Source organism: Dermacentor variabilis, chromosome 3, assembly GCF_050947875.1.
Source record: "Dermacentor variabilis isolate Ectoservices chromosome 3, ASM5094787v1, whole genome shotgun sequence".
Taxonomy (NCBI): Eukaryota; Metazoa; Arthropoda; class Arachnida; order Ixodida; family Ixodidae; genus Dermacentor; species Dermacentor variabilis.
Genome location: NC_134570.1, coordinates 54717700 through 54740771, shown reverse-complemented (window position 1 = coordinate 54740771; position 23072 = coordinate 54717700). Strand labels below are relative to the sequence as shown.

General features: G+C 49.7%; 1 protein-coding gene across 1 annotated transcript in view; it reads left to right on the top strand.

Moving 5' to 3' along the window:
* The first annotated feature begins 5631 nt into the window (after window positions 1-5631).
* spz6 (Spaetzle domain-containing protein 6) overlaps window positions 5632-23072 on the top strand; it is a 28002-nt gene continuing 10561 nt past the window's right edge. The window contains exons 1-3 of the mRNA XM_075685136.1: window positions 5632-5763; window positions 15940-16319; window positions 19953-20120. Coding sequence (XP_075541251.1) covers window positions 5761-5763; window positions 15940-16319; window positions 19953-20120 — 551 coding nt within the window. The 5' untranslated portion in view covers window positions 5632-5760. The remainder of the gene's footprint in view (window positions 5764-15939; window positions 16320-19952; window positions 20121-23072) is intronic.

Here is a 23072-nt window from a genome sequence, read left to right as displayed (position 1 = left end):
CGACGGTAATGGCCCAGCCAATAAAGGAGCAGTGGCCTACCAGGGTACTCATCATCATCAAGTATATCACATGTGCTCTTAGTGCACAACAGCCTACCGAATGTAACTATGCACGGCAAGCTCCATCCTCCGCTGGATTTTGGCAGACGCAAAAACCTGCTGTGATCTAATACCAGCGTTTAGGTATACACCATTGTCTCTGAATTGCCCCGTGCTGTGTAACTTTTCTCCGATGAAGGCCACCTTGTCAATCGTGCAAATTTTCCCTGTCTGAAGAATTCTATTACTCAGTACAGTCGATGCGAAGCGAATAGATGGATATATCACATGAAGTGTACGACAGACGTACGAAAGTCCTGTTTACCAACGTTCCATCTGGTCGACACGCCTTCGTCAGAGTCCACACAGCTTCACACACACACACACACACACACACACACACACACACACACACACACACACACACACACACACACACACACACACACACACACACACGCACGCACGCACGAACGCACGCACGAACGCACGCACGCACACACACACACACACACACACACACACACACACACACACACACACACACGCACGCACACACAAACACACACACGCATGCACGCACGCGCGCACGCACACACACGCACGCACGCACACACGCACACACACACGCACACACACACACACACACACACACACACACACACACACGCACGCACGCACGCACGCACGCGCACGCACACACACACACACACACACACACACACTAAGAATCCGTTTGTAATTGTCTGAAGTGTACTGCTTGCGTCCTGTCTAACCTAGCGTGAGGGAATGGGTATATGCGCCTTTGTAACTGATAGTGTGTCGTGCTGTCGTGGAACCTGGTCATATGATCCCACGCCCAGACGTTTGCAGTACCCTGCGGGGGCTCTTCCTCCGATGATGCTCGGTGAGTCAGGCCTCTAGCAACGCGGTGAGCCGCTTCGTTGGGGGTGCTCAATCCAGTGTGTGCCGGGATCCATAGCAAATGCCTTCGGTTATCGAAGTCGGCCTCTCACTGGTCTATGGGATGTCGCTGGAGTATGTGATGCGCCTCTTGCGAGATGCGCCCATTTGCAAAATTGCGAATTGCCGTTTGCGAATCGCAGATCACGTATGTCGCTTTGGTTTGTGTAAGGGCCAGTGCCATGGACGCTTCCCCTGCCGGTTCGGCATGTGCCGTGTTCACGGTGACGTTCGTGAGGTGGTTGCCTGGGTGGCTAGTAACTGCCGCCGCGAAGCTCTTCCTGTCTCGATAACGGGCTGCGTCGGTGAAGACCGCCTCCTTGTTGTTGGAGTAACTTTGGTTCATGTGTTGTGCTCTGGCTTTACGTCTCCCCGTGTGGTGTTGGGGGTGCATGTTGCGAGGCAATGAGGGTACGTATATATATGCTCGCGTATGGTTCTTGGAATTTCTACTTTGATGCCGTGCTGCGTGTGGTATGTGATGCCGAGCTTTTCGAGCACGTGTCTGCCCGGGCGGGTCTTGGATATGCGCTCGATTTGGGACACTTGTTGCGCCTCTGCGAGTTCCTCGAGCGTATTGTGCAAGCCTAGTTCTAATAGCTTGGTGTTGCTGAGTCCGGGCGCAAGTCCCAACGCACATTTGTACGCCTTGCGCATGAGGGCTTTGAGCTTGTTTCTTTCCGCTACCGTCCAGTTGTGAAACGCTGCTGTGTACTTTATTTGAGAAATGACGAAGGCTTGTATGAGACGTATGACGCTGCCTTCGCGCATGCCTGCGTGTTTGTTGGTGATGCGTAGAATGAGCTGCATCGTGCTGGTGGCCATTGCCGTTATCTTGCGAAGTGCTTCGCCATTGCCGCCCTTGTGTTCGATCATTATTTCTAATACACGGATCTTATCTACCATCGGGATGGGTAGGCCGTTTGATGCCGTTAATTGGATCTCTCCCTTTTCCGGGGGGTTGTAGCCCTTAGGTGGGTGCCCCTTTAGGTGGGCGCCCCTATACTGTCTGACAACGTCATGCCGTATATCCGCGTCCCGAGTATTGAAACCAAAACTGGTTCTCAGAAACAGGTGTATTACGATTAATTTTCCAGGATGCTATGGCACTTGCTAGTATCTTTTTCTAAGGGTTAGAGCGTTCGGACTTTAGTGAACGCGAACAACAATGCGAACCGCTCGAGTGGTTTGCATTGTAAGGTTTAGTAAACTAACCATTCATTTCTGCACTGTATGCCACGTGCGTGACACATTTCAACTTTTCTTCTTTTAATCTCGAGGGGTTTGCATTAAAATACACAGTACACTATAACGATTGATCTCAGTACTGTGTGCCGCGTGGGTACGGCGCTGCCACCTCTGCTTATATTACGTGGTTAGCTCCGGCCGGAACATGTCTGGATGTACTCTACTTGTGAAGTGTATCCCTTTTTTGTCACGGGCCATCTGACTGTACTGTCGCGAGTACTGAATGTATGTCAACTGTCTGTAATGCTCAATGTCCTATCACTTATCGTATGACTAATTTCGCCGGGGGTATGGCTGTTTCTTTATGCTGTTATTAAGGTGCACAACTTTATCTAATCTATTGCGGGTTTATGAGGAAACCCAAACGCATGTACTCTTTACTTTGACAAAGGCTACATATATGAATGACCATATAAAGCCAGCTGACAATGAAGCCAATGAAAGCATCGGAGAAATTATCTGTGGCCGAAAATTGAAATGTTGAAAATAATGAAGAGCAACGCACACGTAACGCGGATGTTGTTGGTTCGGCTACCACCGGCGACGTTATCTATTCGTGCACTTTCATTTGCCTTTTTTTCATTATCTATCTGTCTGTCTGTCTGTCTGTCTGTCTGTCTGTCTGTCTGTCTGTCTGTCTGTCTGTCTGTCTGTCTGTCTGTCTGTCTGTCTGTCTGTCTGTCTGTCTGTCTGTCTGTCTGTCTGTCTGTCTGTCTGTCTGTCTGTCTGTCTGTCAAGTTAGCCCCTCTAATCAATTCATAAAGAACTACCCGATTTTCGGTCAATCAATCCCCTTCAACGTGCTGCCGCGTCCGAGGTCATCGTCGTCATCACCACAGGCACCGTGTATATTCGTCCCCGCTTCCCTCAGAAACAGATATCCATTGGTTTAATATTTTACGTTAGCCGAACTCGGCTACGCATGCAACTGCTTCCGTGACTTCGACCCCTGATCTACTAAATTCTGCAGCACGCAATCTCTGCCGGCCAACAGCAGTGCAGGACTGCAGCCTGGCCGGGGCAGGCCGTTCCTCCTCGCAACCGGAAGAAAAATCTGTGGAGAGGAGGAACGACGGGGGGACGTTGACTGTTGGGACGCGGCGGCGTCGGTTCGTCCGTCGCTCGTCGTCAATGCGGGTCAGTCGAAACAGGCAGCGCGTCCGCTCCAACCTTCTCTCGGCGGCGGCGGCGACCCACCGACCGACCGAACGAGCTGCAGTGACGCCACTTGCGTACGCATTCTGGTGCGCCGCCTGCCCCGCACCGCGATCGGGCCGTCCCAGCCGTGCAGGCGCCGTGCGTTGACTCGTCTTCGTTCTTTTCTTATTGTGTCTTTGGCCTTCGGTTTGTTTCCGAGTCGCCCCCCTCCTGTTATCTGTCTGCGCCAGGAAACGCGCTTCTTCTTCTTCATTTTTTTTTGCGGCTCTTTATATTGTTACGGAAGGAGGCGAGCGTCATACGGAATGTAAGTAAACACAGGTATACATGTAGGCATTATAGCGGGGACTGCGTGGTGGTTCCGCTACGCGCAAGCAGATGACGGCGTCAGCGGCCTTCAGGTCGACCCGGACTCGGATGATGTGTGTCCGGCAGGTTAGGCGAGCTCTCGGGCTTCCCAGGAATGCGTGGCTCACGATGAAACGGGCGTCGATATCTTTCCACGTTTTGGGGTTGCTTTGCGGTACGTGTTTGCTCGATCGTGCGTCGCTGGTCGTGCTCGAATGAGATACGTCCGACGCCAGAACAGCGAAATTCCGGTTATAGTGAACCCGGTTAAAGCGAATGTTTGGCTGCCAGACACTTCAGGTTTTTTGCGAGACTATATTCGGGGTTTTTGCCCAAAAACGTCACCAAGGTCCTTACTTAATTGAATGTCTCAGTGAAGCACCGACGTTCGTCTTACGATAGTTGAAACCTCCCCAGTGTGAACATTTCTTTTTTGTTCTATCGTAGCCAGTTCTGTTATAAACGGAAGAACGTAAATGCAGAAACTGACGAAGCGTTTGCCAGCAACCCACAGCAGCAGCCGTTTACAGCTGTTGGTTAGTACGTTAGCGCTTTTCTAGGAGTAGCAGGAGCCAACTAATCGCTAAAGCTAGCGTAACATTAGCGAAGTCTAAGCCAGCGCCAAGCAGTCCTAACGGACGAGATGCTTCAAAAATTTGACCCCCAGTCACAGACAGCGGTCATGCCCTTTGTGAGCCTGCACACCTCCTCTTTGTTTCTCTTTTTCTTCTTGCATTTCTAGTTGCAAACTATCGAGTACAAACTGCGCCTCCCATCTCTCTCTCTCTTCCGCACAGTCTCCTGAGGACGATGCTTTTGTCTCTCATCCGACCAGCGCAAACAAGCTGAACCCAAAAACCCAAGTTCTCGTTCCTCCTAAACACCCTCCAACGAACACACTCTCGCACGAAACACCTCTACCGCTTTGTTTTTCTCATCCGACCGGGCAAACCCCCGCGACCCATAACTGCCGGCGACCGACACAAGGTGGAGTGACGGTAGGCGGCACTGGCACGCGCACCGCCTCCAGCGTACTACGGGGTCGGGCGTGCGCGCGCGTCGGTGAGGCGAGGGGAAGAATCTTGACCGTGACCTTGCCGCCGCTTCTCTCGAAGCGGCCGCCGCACTGCTAGCGTCGTGCGTGCGCACACACGCACAGTGACGGTAGACACAGCGTTTCGGTCGGCCCCGGACGAGGCGAGAAGAGCGGCAAGGAAGAGAGAAGTGCCATGGTGCCACCAGCACCGCCATCCCCGCCCTAGCGACGTCGTCGCCGTCGTCTGCTTCTCCTTCCGGATGCCTCGGATTCCCGCCGTTTCGGCAGCAGACGACGCCGTTTTCCCGATCGAATGCACAGGGAGGTTGCCGGAGTCGTTTCCGCACCGCTGCGTTTCCTAAAGAAAGCCGCGCCGGCACCAGCGGTAGCTAGCTGCAGGCCCTGGCGAAGGAGGCTTATTAGCGAGACCTCACCCCAACCATGGACAGCAGCGAAGCGTTCTTCCGTGCCCGAGTAGCTCTCACGCCGCCGACGCTGCGTCTGGTCGAGTTGTGAGAATATCACGATTCGAGCGTACCCGAAGGAGAACTGTGCCTATTGAAAGACCTGTAATCTCCCCGCGATGGCGGTTATGAATGCGTTCGTGACGTGAAAAGGAAGACACTGGGTGATTTCTCCGCGCTGCACCTTTCGGACGAACGGGAAGTGGATCGGCGTGGATCGCTGCACTTCTGTTTTTCTTCGCCTTGGAGCGGTGTATAGTGGCTGGTGCGTTTCCCCGCCGCGCCAGTGAAAACGGTGTTACGTCGCTTTCGAGCAAACTCACGACGCCTGCGGGAGGGATTGTGGGATTCACTTTCGTCGAGGTCGTTCGACGGTGCCCCAGGAGATCGATTGACTGAAGTGCCGCGAGCCGGTTCTCCTACGTACGATGCTGTTCTAGTTCGGGACGTCGATCCGTCTCGAAGTGCTGTGGTCGCCTCGAGGATATAGAACTACGCCTGGAAATGGTAAGCACGTACCACCTGGATGAGGTGTCGCCTACCCGTTATCACTACCCGAATTACCCATTGCTACCTTGTAATTCGGCTCAATTTGTCGGGAAATGAAACGATAAGTCATTCATTTGGGTGGTGACATTATTTCAGAGGGCAAGCAGGCGCAGCTGATTTATCCTAGTTGCGAGTGAGAGTCACGTCATGCGTAGAGTAGATAACCTTTGATCGATTAGGGCGACTGGAACGAGTCCCAACGGAAGGGAAACGTTGTTGAGAACTGCAGACGTTTGGCTGGTGTGATGATGACCTCCACATCCAGTGACTTATCTCAGGTCCCGTGGAAGTTGTACTCTGTTGTGTGGACTCCATGAGAACCCGTTCCCTTCCAAGAATGGATCCTTTTTCTAACTACGCTTCTTGTCGGCAAACTACCGCGACACAGATAAATGGTTTTTGACGAAATTACAGACGCTCATCTTCAGCGTTCCACAGTTAAAGGTGCGTTGTCATCACAGCTACCACACCGACACCTTAAACCAGATTAATCTCCACAGCCTGCACACGTACCATCCGGCTGACTAGGAATTAGGCTTCACTGTGCTACTACACCATCTTGCAAGAAAGCTGACCTAACAGTGTGGAAGTTTGTAGATGTCGTTACCTCCTCCTAGGAGGTCTTGCGGCCGAGTGAGTCAGTCCATGCGGTTAGACTTTTAGACTTTCCACTGGCCAAAAGTTATAGGACCGAAGGTATTAACTTCACCTCGGTACAGTTCACGAGCTTTAATATTGCCCAGTGTTCCCACAACTCGGATATTGTAACATTACGTGAAAGACATCACTGGATATACCCTCATTTATACGGCTTTTAATAAAGATTATGCAGATCCCACGCACTGTGGGAATCGATGTAAGCGGAGCTTTCCTTGCTGGATGCTTTGATTGACGATGATTAGCGCTGATGTTGACGGCTAATGTTTAATTTCTACAACGTTTAGTCTAACACGAGAGGAGTGAGTTGATCTTAAACGTTACCTTGCGTGCACCACTGCTGTTTGTCTGCGTAGTACACAGACCACACAGGGGAGGTGTTTGCTTGAGGCGTTGTGCGCCGTATTTCATAACATCTAAGAGGGCTGAGCATTGTCATTGCCTCACATGGCACATCCCAACGTGGCATAAGTATTAAACCTGAATTGAATTCTGTGGCTGTACGTGTCAAAACCACAGTCGGAAAATGGGACACGCCGTAGTAGCGGCCTACGGATTAATTTTGGACCGCGATGTTCTTTAACCTGTCCCAATATCTAAGTTCACGAGCGCTTTACCTATTTTGCCCCAGTCGATATGCGGCTGCCGCGATTGGGATAAAATACTCCTTACACCGTGGATCAAATCCACGACCTCTAGCAATGCCATAGCTGCAAAGCTGACGTGGCGGGCACAGAAGTGTTGATTTGACGGTCGACCGCTTCCGTGGTATCGCCTGGACCCTGCGGTTCGCTTTAATTAATGCAGCTCTGCTTCGGCACGCCCTGCGTAGTTTGGCCGCTTGACATATTTGCATGGTGTTTATTTTTCAGAAATAGCAGCAACGTACTGTACCGTACCTTGAACTTAAGCTTATCCAGTTTCCACACAACCGCTGTTGTGTCTAAGTAGTAGTGTTGCCTTGCCTTCTCACGCCCCCCTCCCCCTCTCTTGTATGGGAACTACCTCTTCTCCGCCTCCTCTCTACAGTTCTATCTAGGTCCCTCTGGACTCGCACGTTAGTAGAAAGGGAAGCGCTGCAGTTTCTGCAATGCTTCTGAGGAGAGTCACGGATAAATACAGCTGTCAAGAGGCTAATGAGGCGACGCCCAGAGAGCTCCAGAAGGCATTGTGCACATTCGACGCGGTGGGTTGAAAACGAGTTTCTCGCGTCGCCTTTCCACTCTGACTTGCTCCTGTCATGTATACACACGTCGGGGGGAGGGTTAAAAACCCTCCCCCCGACGTGATGTGCCGGACAGCAGCAGCCACAGCAGCAGCATCGGCAGCAGTGGGAAAGTCGAAGGAAGAGGGGCAAAGAAAGCTTTGCTTTAGAAACGCGTTACGAAACTTCGTTTCGCATTTCCAGTTTTTACAATGCACTATCACAATGCCCGGAACAGTGGCCAGGGTGCACGAGTACAAGCTGCCTCAGCATTTCATTTGGGCAACGGGTGGTCTGGCCAGCGTCGACTGGTGGGTCCAGAAAGGGGGGTCCTCGGGCCTTATGGGGGTCGTTCCCTTTGTATCGGGTCGCCGTAGTATTTGCACGTGTTCAAACCGGCGTGACCACAAAAGAAAAAGAAGGACCATAAATAAATATAAATGACAAAAAACCTAATAAGAAATAAAAAAGGCCATTCATCAGTGCAGCGCCTCCACACTACCACCACAACTCAAGGCGTCTCTCGGGTCTCCCCAGCCGCATCACAACCGTCTGCCGCGTTGAAATCGAGTGCGGCAGGGAGCGCCGATGTGACTAACACCACGACACACGGCTGCCGGCCGGCACCCGTAGTTTGCCGTTTTGCCTCTCTGTAACCACGATAATATTTCTAAGCACAGTTGGTTGATTCCCGTTCAAAAGTGCGCAAATGTGTTCGGTAGTGAAGCACAGATTGCCGCATCCTTAGCTGGGGTCTTCCTTTCTTTCGTTGTTCTGAGCTTCCCCATCGTAAAGTAGCTTCATGCGTGTCGAGAAAAGCCGGAACCTTCCTGCTTCGACGTCATGGCCATCTGGCCGGTACAATTCAGCGTTGACACTTACGTAAGCACTGGGCAGGCCTCACAGAGGCGGTTACTGTTGCCCAAGGCTGCACGACACTATTGCTACCGCAGAGGATCCAGACCAAATTAAGAGAGGGGCCAGCTGTTAGTGCACTCGTAGATGATGCAATCAAGCGCGCCTTGATAGAGAAGCATGGAGACCGCCCTAATAAGTTATCAATGTAGACTCGTGTTGAATGAGTGCGATCATTGTTTCCTTCGTCATCACCAGAAACTCATGGTTTATTGAGCCTTTTTTTAAAGCTATTTATTATTTGCGTTTTATTCAATGCCACGACTGCTCATGTCGTTCCGGGCATAGCAAAGTATGTTTTTTTTTCCTTTTTTACATCCCCGTTTCTTCACTTTACCCGCGTTTATTATATCAGTGAAAAAGATACACGGACGCCTATGGACTCTGGATCAGCGTACGTTTATCTTCCGCCGTTAGTTAGTTAGTTAGTTAGTTAGTTAGCCGTTAGTTCACTATAACGAGGTTCTGCTGTTCTATAACGAGGTTCTATTCAGATGCAAGGAACGTGCCAAGCTTGAATGAGGCGCGTGAGCATGGCACCGATCTCCTTGTCGGCTAAAGAATAATTATTTCGAAGTTTCTGCTGTACTTAGAAAAATTACGAGGTTCTACTGCTCTGTAACGAAGTTATATTAAGCTGCAAGGGCCATACCAAGCTTGGATGGGAGGCACGTCAGCATGGCATCGATTTCCTTGTCGGCCAAAAGTAAATATTTACAACTTTCTGCTGCACTTGGAGAAACTACTGTTTAGCCGACAATTAAACCAGTGTCACGCTGACCCACCTCTCATCCAAGCTTGGCATGTTCCTTGGCTCTTAATCTACCGCGTTTAATGATTTCAGTTTCTTGCAACTTCGTAGCCATGATACATGGGCTCACAGTCGCAGTCCTTGCGGTGCGTTGCAAGGATTGCCACGCACTGCAAGGATTGTGGCTGTAAGAGTATGTATATGTATTTTGATGCATATAAAACGCATCAATGCTCTCACTCGTAAACTACGGAACCAACTTGAATTATATTTATCGCATTTAGAATAATAATAATAATTCTACCGACCGTAGAAAGCATAATTGTGATTCAGGGCGTAGATTTTTTTAGGGCAAACATTATTGGAAGTTGGCAAGTTAAAAAAAAAACTGAAACGCAAAGTTTACAAATTTGTAACTCTGTGCCATTAAAAGATATCGCAGTTTTGTGAACTACATGTTCTGGATCATCGAAAGCAGACAGATGTGAAGCTCGTACATGTTTAAACCTTACGCGAAGGTGTTAGGATGCTTACGAGGATTTTGCGAAAGCCCTACTCATAGAGATGTGGTATATATCTCAGAGTGTAATGAGGGAAAATCAGACATCCACCCGTTCGTAGCAATTGCTACGAACGGGTGGATGTCTGATTTTTCCTCATCATAATTCTCTCCACCTTGCAGGTTTCCGCAAAACTTTTACGTCATATCTTAGAGTGGGGCGCAATATGTTACTTTTAATCCCTTTAGATGTCCCAGTAGGCACAGTTTACAGAACTGTGCTATCATTTCTTTTCTTTTTTAATTATTGCTGAGTTGGAGTTGCAAACTTGATTCTTCTGTTTTGTTTTATTGCATGTTCGAAATTCAAGAATTTTTTTTTTCGAAAAATTGATAAGCTAAATAAAAATTGTACGTCCTACAGTCGGCCGATTTTTCCCTTCACTATCAGGTGCAACGAACTTCATCAAATTTAGTGTTGTGGCTACCGAGAAAAACGATTTCTCCGTTACCACGCACTGATATGGGAACTCCCGAGGTAAACATTTATCTCAAGGGCCTCCCCCGTCATGACCTCACATATTTGCAAAACGAGGTGGACCGAACGTCGATTTGCAGACAACGTCATCATCTTTGTCTGCTTGAGCAGAGACTTTATAGAGAGTCTCAGCGTGTTCGATATTCCTGTAAAACATCCAGTCCGCTTGAGTTTACCGGAGTACCGGGCACGCTAAAATTGTATAATAAATAAAATTACATTATCACTTTTCCGGCGTTTTGCTCTCGCCACAAGTAATACATGGAACAGGAAAACGATGGAGTAAGCTTCGCAAACCTTCAGGTTTCTTTCTATCTTTCTTTCTCTATCCCTCCGTTCTGGCACAGAGCTTGCGGATACTTCGTAAATGGAACGTTGCAAGTGCATCGTTACCTGCTTTCCAACCCGGACGCCAGAAACCGGGCACGAACGGCACGCGATGCAGTTTATTGTGCGTCCCAGCGGCATTCTACGCTGGGACACACATTCAGACCTGAGACGCGATTGCATGAGGCCCTTCTAGAAAATAAGGAGAAACGAAAACGTTCGTCGTTGCTGTATAGGGCGAACACACATCCTTGACAAGCCTCACGTGACGCGTGCACAGCCCGTACACGAGCACACACACAAAAAAAAAAAAAATGATACGGAGAGCACGGGGAGAGGAGTCATTAACCCGTGACGCACAGGAGCCCATCGGTTGGCATACGCCTTCGCAATGCGCTCCCGAGAGCACATAGCGAAGCCGGAGGGCACTTTACGGAGCAATGGCGTCGTCTGCAAGCAAGGCGGCGTGTCGTCTGCTCGGCAAGGTATGCCACCAGGATCTCTGCTGTCACGAGCCAAGGCGCAAGCTGGTCACGCGGACAATGGCACCTCCCCCCCTCTCCTCTCGTGTCTCCCCTTTCCTCCCCGCTGTTCGGGTGTACACCCTCACCGCCGTCGACTGCAGCGACGTGCGGTGGCATGCTAGCGGAAAAAGAAATAATCCGGGGTCGCGGCCTGGTGCGTATAGCTTATGTGGGCCTTACATGAGTCGAGACAAAGGAATAATCGCTGCGGTCGGTGGGCCAGGCTGCTGCGGGGCGTTTTCATTGTTGCGTGCGCAGACGAGCGAACTACCCTACTGCGCAGGGGGTAAGGCACGTGATTGTTCTCGAGTATGCTCACGCCCTCACTCACACGTACGCACAACGCGCACTGTTTATAGTACATCGTATACGTGCCGTTCTACTTCGCGCAGTTTGCTACGTGCGGTAGTGTCCTGTAGTACACCGGATATAGTAGTGTACCATATCATCGCCGTGTTCAGCTGTTAACAAAGGAGTTCTGTAATATACACAGATCAAACTTGCATAATTGCGCTATGGACATGGCACAAGCAACGCAGCAAGTTGAGCAAACACGGCGCCTTAACGTGGATTTTACGAATATATGAATATGGGGCATTATTTTTTGTTCGTAAGTGACGTTTACCATTGGCTCGTTGCCTTTTGTTATTAATATGTTCACCAACGCGATTGGCTGGTACTTGCCCTTACGACGGTTCTTGCGTAAGAACTCGACTGCTGAATACGGTCCATGAAATAAAGTATAAATTAACCAACCCAAACGCACAAAACACTGTTTTGATCACGATTTTTGCACCAGCTAGCAAGGACGTCGCCGATTACGCCTTAAGAACTAACGGTTACTGTTCCGTCAAGTAATGCCCTATCGTGGGTTCAACTGCGATGAGGTAGGGGCCGCTACTTTTTTACATGACTATACCTACAGCACGCACTGGCAACTGGGAGAATTGTTCGAACCTCGACTTTTGATGACAACGTTTCCTGTCACCCATCACAATGTTAGGTTGGGCGATGGGAAAACCTCGTCATTGCTTTATAAAAGGCCGATATTCTAACAAAGCTCTGAGTTGCCTATCAGGGCTGTATACGTATCTCTTTGCCCTTTTTACGTCCGCTGCAAGTTTGTGATCATGAAGCAGCTGTCACGAGAGTCTGTTCATGCTATACGGGTGCCAATCATGGTGCACTCTTTGTAGCATGCAAAATAAATTTCTACTGCAAAGACACCTAATGACTTCTCTATGATTGCTTGTCTGTTTATTATTACTTTCTTGCTTTGTGTAGCGTTTATTTCCTTCTGTGTGGGATAAATCACCATCGCGGGTGTGAAACTTATGTCTTGAGGCAACAACACAGCACGCCTGGTCGAGCGTGCCCATCGAAATGGGAGCTAGGTTAATAATGGGAACAACTTGACATGCCTGGAGAAAGCAAACGTGGTAAAGGTAAAAAAAAAAGAAATAACAAAAATTTGAATTGAATTTAGACTGGAGAAGGAATACTCTACCAGTGTAAAATTAACCGACTATTGCGATACTCTGTATTGCGAATTTTGAGCGCAGCTGTTTAGGTGTTTTGAATCCGCGATATATTGTGACAAATAATTTGATTCTGAACGACAGGGTCCTCTCGGGGGCGGCGCTAGGCTTCTGCTCGGGCAGCTCGTTTTTAGCAGCAGCGGTAGACGAAGCGTTTCCACCGGTTGCGTCGCTCATTGTTGAGAAAGAAAGCGTAAACACGGGAACGCGTCGCTCGCGCGGAGCGCATTGTCTGGCGGCGGCGGCGGCGCACGGGCAAAGCAGCGCATGCGCAATGGTTCCGAAGTCCACGCCAGCGCTTTGTTTCCATATTGACCCTTTTCGCGGCGATCCCGTGGGCGCTGCCATGTTTGAACACGTGGTGATGCGTCCATTGCGTGCCTCAACTGGCTCCGTTGCCTCCGTGTTTACAATGGGTTTACACGACGCCGGTGCGGCTTAGCAAAGCCTTTGTTTTGGGAGATATCGTGGACGGTGACTGGGTGCACGAAACGAAACTTTGGCCACAGCTTCAGAGAACATGCAAAAGCGCTTTTGGAGCTGATTAAGCTGCGTCCGAATGGCTTGAGCAGCGTGTATCGTGCTTGTTCTAAAAGCGCGGCCAAATATGTTTTCCAAGCTATGCAAACTTTCCGCTCATGAATTGAATCTGGATTAGTGTGTTTTGCTCTTCGTTCTTTACTTGGCAAATATTTTGAAGCAGCGGCTTGTCACTGTCTGATTGTTTTCTTCCTAATCGCTCGAGGGTATGCTCACTTCCGATAGACTTGTTCTCGTTGCGTGCAAGGCTTGAAACGCAGCTGTTTTAATTGTACCTAATAATACCTTGTAGCGAAGATGTATTATCGCTAGTAACTCGTTTACTCTTGTGGACCGTCACGAAACATCCAGCTTCGACCATTCGTGCGTATACCCGTGTAGTACGTCATTTACTGTGCGTATATGGTGCGCATATATTAAAGTGTGCGCTCATCCATTCATTGACACGTTGGTGATAGAGTGGGCGTAAGTTTGTGTGCTAGGTGGAGTAAATGAGTGTTGATACTGTGCGCTAACTTACTACGACAGAAAGCGGCGCTATTCCCTTTGTCACTGTTCAACGAGCGGTACTCACTCTTGTTGACATCCCGGGGCTGCAAGCAATTTTTTATGAAGGTTAACGATACAACATTGGCGGATGAACGAATATGTGTATTCTCGAAGAAAGCCGTACATCTTGAAGTGCCGGTAACACGTACGGACAGTTGCAGCAGCGGTACGCGAACTTGGCCACACAAATTCATTCCATTCCTTAATATGCTAGTCACACTATTTTTGCAGTCAACCACTGCACACGTCTTCAATCCACATGATTCAATCCAACATGATTGGAGCACAGTGCGTTAGCGAAAACTCAGTTGCATTTCCGACAGCCGATCGCACAGAAGCAAGGTGGAAACGGTAGTGGTTTCGTATTCGTGCGCTGTCGCTGAGGCTACGTGCGGCGCACCGCTGAAAGCGCCACCTTGTTTCTCTACAACAAACTGCTACGCGAAAAGGGTCGATATGGTATCGGTGGACGCACTCGCCGCATGCCTGGTCGCCGCCGTAGAGCACGTCTTGTGCGGCGTGCGCGCTTTCCTCCTCACCCTTTCGTCATACACTCCTCCTCCGCTTTCCTGCTCATGCTTCCGGTGCACCCTCTCTCACCGCGTTCCTCACCCTTTCGTCATGCACTCCTCCTCCGCTTTCCTCCTCATGCTTACGGTGCACCCTCCCCCTCCGCTTTTCTCCTCGCGCTCTCTTCGTTAGAGCCGTCTTTCATCCCCCGCTGCGCTCCGCGTCCGCTCTTTCATCCTTCGCTGTGCTCGTTCGCTCGGTTACGCCGAGGGACGCCGACGCTCAACGCAGGAACGGGCGCCTATAGGACCTGCGCTCTAAAGAGAAGACTAATTCACCTTCGCTCCTCAGACAATAGTGGCTCGCTGACATCTAAGGCGAAAGGAGAACGTTAAACGGGGCGAGAGCGTTCGCACTTCCAGAAAAAGAAACGGTCTGCAAAAACGGCATGGCTTCGACACAATCCACAATCTGACGAACATTTCAGGGTTTCTTTTTTTTTTGTTAAAACGTTTGCGGCGCATTCGTCCTACACCATTGGCAACGCGTTAACGCGACTAAGCAGTCCATCTTAGGGTGGATGTGCATTCTATGACGATATGAAGAGCAGCACGCAGCAGGTGGTGGTGGTGGTAACAACTTTATTGAGACTCTGCTCAGTTATGATCTGGCAGGCCCGAGTCCTAGAATGGCCCCTCACGAGGAGCGACCCTTTCGGCCCAGGCAACGAGGGCTTTTTGTACTTTTTCATCCGGCGTTCTGAGCAGCTCTTCCCACGTCTGTTGTGAGGGAGCTGGCAGGAGCGACCTGGGAGGGGGTAAGCCCTCGCACCCCCAAAGAATGGGATTTTGGGTAGCCAATGTTTGATTTGTGGAGTTTTGACATATTGGGTTCCATTGCCCGTTGGTAATTATGGCTAGCCAATGTGGGCTGGGGAACGATTTAGTTTGGATTCGACGCAGGATCGAGGCTTGCGCTCGCGTGAGGCTTGCGTTTGGAGGCGGGTAGATTCGCCTTTTTTGCTTGTAATAGTTTGTTATTTCGTGGTATGTCGTCGGTGCCTCATCCATAGGATCCGAGTCTGAGGGGCACATCTCCCGGTTGATTAGACCTCGGGCTACCCAGTGCGCCTCCTCATTCCCTTGATTCCCCGAATGGGCAGGGACCCATACGAGTTCAACAGTGTTTTCATTATTAAAGTCCCGTAGGACTCGCGCTGCACAGACGCCTATGCTGCCTCTCGAAAAGTTGACTATTGCCCTTTTGGAGTCGCTTATGATAGCTTGCACGGAGGGATTCATGATGGCCAAAGCAATGACAGTCTCTTCCGCTTCCACGGTGGACGCTGTTTTTATGGTCGCGGCGTTGAGGATACTTCCCTCTCCGGGCACGCAGCAGTGACACACATGCGGCGTCAGAGAGATTCATTGGAGAACGGCACATACCCAGTGGAACACGTCGCGTGACCCGAGCTGACGTGAAAGGAAGGAAAACGCTTAAACCCGGGCATAGGCACCGCAAGGTGCCGAGAGCTACTTGTACGCTATACCCTTTAATTCTCCCCCACCTGTCTCGTTCGCAGTTGCTGGCACGTAGTCGTGGCTGGCTACCGCTCGTCGCTGCGCTCGCCTCCGCCCTCGTGGCGCTCTGCGCTCAACCTGGCGGCGGTGCCTCCTCCTCCGCGGCCTCGACGTCTTCGGTCGGGCCGTCGCCGGACGGCGAGGGTCGCGAGGCGACGACGGGACACCCTCGGGGCTACTACGCCTTCCAGAAGGCCCGGCGGCCCCAGGACCGGCCCCCGCGGGTTCGCAAGCCTCCCTACCACCGGGCCAACGTGCACTGTCCCGAGCGAGTGGTGTACGGCCGCTTCTCGCCCCGCGACACCCTCTGCGGAGACCTGAACAAAGGGTTCATCCCGCTCAACCCGATGGGACAGAGGCCGCAGGGAGAGCCGTACCCGTTGTGAGTGTGTATGCTTGTACGCTTGGCGTTTTCGATGCTATATATACACCACTGAAACTTGAAATGGCGATTATTGGAGGTGAACAATACTAAGGTGTTACAAATTGTTGCAGAGCGGGCAAATGCCTCTCCTATAGAGCGTTCCGAGCAAAGAAACACTATAAATAAACATCATGCATTCCGCAAACGTGCAAACTGCGCGCAGACGAAAAAGAAGCGCAACGACCGCGCTGGGTTGCAGTCAGTCACGCACACGCACAAAAAAAAAAAAAAAAAAATGAAAGAAAGAAAGAGGCGGAAAGAAACAAACAACGAAATTAAGGAAAAGAAAACAGGTGAAAGTGTGAAGAATGGAATGATGCAGAGTTTTTAGCAATATTGGTTTGCAACGAAAACTAATACAAATTGATTGTTTACCGCCAATGAGATGTGTGGTCTGCGAGCGGTGATCGCGGGCCACTTTACTAGCTCGCCCGCTGGCGCATTCATTCATTCATTCATTCATTCATTCATTCATTCATTCATTCATTCATTCATTCATTCATTCATTCATTCGACTGGACTGCTTATAAAGGCGGCTGCGTCATTCGTTGAAAATTATTTTCTTTAGCGCGCACTCTCATAGGCGGTGCCTGAAAGATAACGGAAAATAAGTTCGCGCCGTCGGCCTGTCATCACTAGTGATAGGTGCGCGCGCATTCGGTCTGGCCACCGTTCGCGGCAAGGATCACCCAGATCCAAAACACATGTTGTGATCTATACGTGAACGAAACGTTACGGAAAGCGGACAATAAGTACTTTACAGCTAAAGGCGACGTGTATACAATTTCGTGTACTTTAATCCTATACGCAAACGTTCCCTCTTGTGGAATGTTCATGTTTATCCGCTACGGAGGTCACAACTTCATCGTCGTCGCGCAACTTTTTATATGTTTACGGAACTGCGTCGTCACAAGGCTACGACGAAATACAAACTCCAATTCAGGCGGGCTCCCAGTGTGAAAACGCCCACGCAGCGATGACGCAAGTACGGAGGCGACGTATGACGTATGTCGAGGGAACGACGGCGATGACAGTGAACGTGCGCACAGTACGGCACTTGTCAAGCAACGTCATTTGGGAACTCGGCACCCCTCGTGTGACAGTGGGACATGCCCATTCCGGAACAATAGGATGGATAGGTGGCTAGTTGGTAAGGCGTTACTAGAAAACTTAGAGCGCAAAGAAAGATCACTGGACGTGTGTGGGTGTGGTGTGTTCTTCCTTTTCTACGTCCAGGGTCTTTCTCGCACTTTCCAATAAGTCGTTCACTAAGAGTAACCGTTCTGGTTATTGACGTTTCTAGTAACCCGTTCTGGATGAGTGGCCAAGAGTGAGCATATTCCCAATGGCAAATACCAAACGAATAATTTAAAAAAATGAAATAAAAAAGAAGTAACGTAAATTAAAGAATGCCGTGAAATGTAATTCACCATTCCAATAGCAGACCCGTGTACTTTTAAAGATATATGCCTGTGAGCCGACATCACATGTTCAGTCTTTATGCAGGAAGTTATTTTTTTTCACCAATTAAAAAAAAAATGGGGTAGGGACCTGCAGTCCCCCGCTTAGCTCCTCAGGACCCCAATAAAGTCGTTTGCTGCTGCTGCTGCTGCTGCTTGTGGCAGATAGCACAATTCTAAGCCTTGATCTAAATTACTCGATGAAATGGCCTTTACTTCTACGAGAAATAAAAGAAACGTTTAAATTGAGTGATTAACATAATTGCGCCGATTAACTCTTTTAATCAATCACTTTATACGGTACATGTTTCAATCTACGAATTATAGGCCGGGGAGCTCGCAAGGCGTATCCATTTCGAACGAATTCTCAGGACTGCACCAGTTTCGAGGCATTAATTTTCAATGTGTCCGACGAAATGAATTGGCGTTCCATTTGCATTTCTTTTTGTAAGAACCAAAACACGAACGAATTTCTCGTGCTACTAATGTCGGCCTCTTCGAATAATCCAGCACAAGGACCCCGATTATGTAATATGCAACGGACTATTTTTAAAAATTCTATAAAACTTAAAAAATGATCGCCCTGTATATATGTCCACAAATATATGCGGCGACATAGCGACCGACCCAACGCGCAGGCGGCCAAGCTAAACCAGGAAGAGTAGACGAAGGAAGCTCGGATAGATAGATAGATAGATAGATAGATAGATAGATAGATAGATAGATAGATAGATAGATAGATAGATAGATAGATAGATAGATAGATAGATAGATAGATAGATAGATAGAATCGAAGAAAACAGAAGCAAAAAATTCACCGACGATTAAGATACTCCCTAATGTGAAATTTGAGCGCAGCTGTATCCGTGTTTTCATCTCGCGATACATTGGCTGGCGCGGACGATCTGTCTCGCGCGGCACGTCGCAAACGTAGATAGGTGTGACGCGATTGCCTCGCAAATCGGGAGATCGCGAGAGGCAGCGCGTGGGTGACGCGTGGGCGCGATACAGAGCAGCCCCCACGCAGGATGCCCCTCCAGACCTGGCAATCAAGCCACTTTCCGCCCCTGTCCAGCGAACCAGCTGCTGGATTAGCAATATTTCCTTCGAGGCTACCGAAGAAGAGCGATAGCCGCCCCCCTCCCTATACTCTGAGGCCTCAGGTTTTGGACGTCCTGGTGCCTTCACACTGGTACACCCCCCCCGCCCCCCTCAAGGGCCGGCGCCTCATATTCCAGTCGTTACTTCGATTTCTACAAGACTCATGTATACTGACGAAACTGGTGTAGACGGTTTCGGTGTAATATCTGTTAGCGTTATGTATCCGTGTTCTTGCATTTGTTTCTTGACATGAAGCAAAGTGTGAGTGAGAAACGTGTCAGCGAAGTTATGTATACAGCTATGTATATGTATATGTATGCGCGCATGTGTTATGCTGCCTCCACGCGGAAACAGGGATTGTAGATACGTCAAGCTGTTGAAGCATAGCTTTTTTTGCTACAGTCCCTCCATCTGTAAATGTGCCGGATGGCAAAATAAACAATTTCAAACAAACAATTTCATTTAAAAAATGATCAATAATATCTTAACTGACCTCCTCCTTCGTACCTCCCCCGCCCTGTTGGATTCACTCCTTGGGGGCGGAAACTTTTTATGGTTATCTTAATAAACGTTTTCAAAACAATAACAACAACGCCGACAGACCTCCGAGACGACACGCGCTACTCTGGCGCCACCTCGTAGCCACTGTCGCCGCACTACGCTTCTCTTCTCACGCGTTCGCCGCACCCTCCTCCGCTTTTCGCCTCATGGTTCCGCCGCACCCTCCTCTCCGCTTTCCTCCTCGTGCCTCTTCGCTCTCGACGATTATTTCATCCCCCGCTGCGCCCCGCGTTCGCCCTCATCTTTCGCTGCGCTCGTTCGCTCGGTTACGCCGTAGGACGACGCCGACGCTCGCCGCAGGAACGGGCGCCGCTGCGCTCTGAAATGGCGCAGCGGGGTGAGCCTGTTTCGCACGCAGTGCGGCCAAACCGGGCGTGCGCGCACTGCACACACCTGCATTTAAGCTTCGGCCACGAGCTGTGTGTACACATCGCTGGTACGGACTACCTTCTCTCTCTCGCCCCGACAGTGAGGTCATCAAGAAGAAGACCCTGGCGTTCCTGTCGGGCACGCTGCCGCTACTTCGCAAGGACCCAAACCTGCCCAAGGTGGCCAGGTTCGCCGGGAGGCCGCCGCCGGGGTTCGCTGGCAACCTGTTCGCCGTGCCGCCTGGACACGTGTTCGACTACTACCACAGGTGAGTTAGCACGAAGAAGAAACATAAGCGTCTGTCCCGTCCACGTCGCTTCTTGCCGCCCTTGTCAGAGCGAAGCTGTGGAGCTCTCACTGGCCGGCATTTTTCGTGTCGTGGCCCGTGGGAAAAATGCCTGCCGACCACAGAGGTAGTGCAATACCGGGCAGCTAGAGTCGCGGCGGAGGTGAAGCGGCTAGGCTTCAAGCACTCAGCAAGGTGAAGCAGAAAGTGCGCACATTCTTTGTAATCACGCATACGACACACAGAACAGCATTCGTTTGAATAAAGAACAAGCACAAAACAAGCATCCGAAACACATAATTGATTGCAAGGCCATCCTGATAGCAATGTCAAGCACGTAGCGCTCCCCGCATACGTTTCCCGGTAAAGATTACTGTTGCGCAAGCTTGTGGAGAGTGACGTCACTGGCCTTTCGTATATAGGAGAGCCAGCCTAGCAACTGATTTCATTGTTTTTTGCAGCATGGCTACGGGTCGGTAACGCATACTTAGGGCTCCCGAGGAGCAGCGTGAATACGAGGAGCGGCAAGGGAAAAAAGAAAAGGCAATACGAACAGCGGCGGCTTGCTGTCAAAATTAACATTACTACCCTTACTCTAAAGCAATTAAAGCATTGCGTAGCCCCCTCAGCAGTTCTACTGGTGGTTTTCAGCAGCTTCGCTGGACACTTTCGCAGGGGCCGGGATGGCGAGTCAAATTTTTTTTTTCAATTTTTGACTGGAGAAGGAAACGGTACGTACAAACCTGGGCCGAACCCGGAAGCGGTACAATAACCCGCTACGTCTTTGTAGCGATCAGCTGCGATGAAATGACGTCACGCTCCCGGCTCGTGACGCAAGGAAGAAAGTCATTAATTCATCATCATCATCATCATCATCATCATCATCAGCCTGGTTACGCCCACTGCAGGGCAAAGGCCTCTCCCATACTTCTCCAACAACCCCGGTCATTATTATAGTAGCCATTCATTATAGCAGTCATTATATAGCAGTCATTAATTATAGTAGCCGAATGGAAGCAAGCACGTACTCAAGTACTCTGGCTCGTGCTATGTGCCTACGTGACGTACGTGCCAGTGGTGCTAAAGAATATAATACAGTCGAACGCCTTGGGGCCTCAGAAATCCTTCGCAATACAGGTCACGCACCGCACAGTTCACACAAAAACTGGCACAGAGTTATTCCTTCGTCATACAAGTCATTCCGTTCCTGAGGCGTCCGTTGTAGAGGTGCTCGACTGCAGTCGACGGGTGTCTGACTGCTGCGCCTGATAGTGATCTTAAGAAAGGAAAGACGCTTGATTCGTTTCTTTGGATCACTATCAGGTGCAGCAGTCCAACGCTATAACCATTCGCGTGCTTCGTAATCAGGGTGCGATCCCACTACGTATTGCAAAAGGATAGACAGTTGGGCGAGTTGGTACGGTAACATCCGTCCTGTCTGCTCCTTTCTGTGTCCCTGTTTCACTTCGCGCTCGAAGCCAAAATCATGTTACCCACTATGTATGTCCAAAGGCTAAGCAACATGGGACTGTCATAGAACCAAATAATGAACGCGCAAGCCTCCATCTTATCGCTCAAGACCACCACAGTTACCCTGGCAATTTTTCTAGGCTTCTGAAAAATACTTTTTATTAACGCCAATTAACGAGAAAATCTGAAAAATCTTCGTTGATCATTTCGGTAGCAGCGAAAGTCTCTTAGCTCAGTATCACCAATTCAAAGCCCTAAAAGAAAACGCGATGTTGTGGGTCAAATTTGATAAGAACGTGCTTTTCGAGACAAACAAAAAAAAACGAAATTTTTTGGATGCTTAAGCTTCGCCATTGGCTTCAATAGCATTCAAGGACCCCTGACTGCTTCTCACGCTTCCCGGCAACCATAGAGTTTCTCACTATATTACCTAGAGGGAAATCTGGCGCTGCTGCGCTGTGGTATGCATGGGAATGCCGGTATATTGTGACTTCGGATTGGCATCGTTCTCGAAGAGCCATTCAAGCACCGTTCCGTTTGTCACAATGACTCATTTTCTACTAAAACTGCACGTAAAAAGCTGTTTTAGCTTAATTATTACACAAAAACATGTTTTGTTTAACTATGAGAACTTCTTATTGCATGTACAATTATATGACACGTAAAAAGTATCAGCGGGCCGCTAAAGTTGGAGGACAGACGACAATATTCGCGCTCGCTTTGAAACAGCTTGTCGTCTGTTCTTGCTTTTCTTCACTTGGTCGTGCATTGTAGGTGAGTAAAGATGTAATATGCGTGAATGGAAACATATTATGAAGATTTTGCTTTAAGAACGTATTATTTTTGTAGCCATATCCACGTTTTAGACGAAGCCTCTTACAACACCAGCCAACGCAAGCCTCGCAGACACATATATACCGTCATTCCCACGACGGCACGGTGCCCCTTTAAGAAACTCCCATAGACGGTGGCGCCAGATTTCCCTCTGGGTTGTAGTAAGAAACTCTGTGCCCGCAACTGCAGCTTATGTAACCGTAACGTTTACCGAGAGACGCTGGCGGCGAACGCTACGAACGAAGGCAACCTTTCTGGTAGAAACGCGGCCACTTGCGTGGGCCGATCTCCCGTTATTGTTCCGCACTTTTAATATCTCAGTCTGAGGAGATCCAACATAAAATATATGCGCTGTCGGCGTTTCTTTTTTCTTTTTTCTCGTTACTGTTGTTTGTGGGCTGCCGTTCTCAAAATTCCGAGGAATAACTTTGCAAAGAACGAAAGACAAGGTACGGGCAACTTTGGTGATGGAAAAGTGGTTGGATATGCGCGGTTGGGTATGCGTGCTTCAGAATGATTTTTACCGAAAAGGCAGTCGACGCTGCATTTTCAGCGACGCGGGGCCCTCAACGCTGTCTCGTGAAGAGGTTCATTGAAGATCGGTACATTTTCGCTGGCCCCCGGTGCACG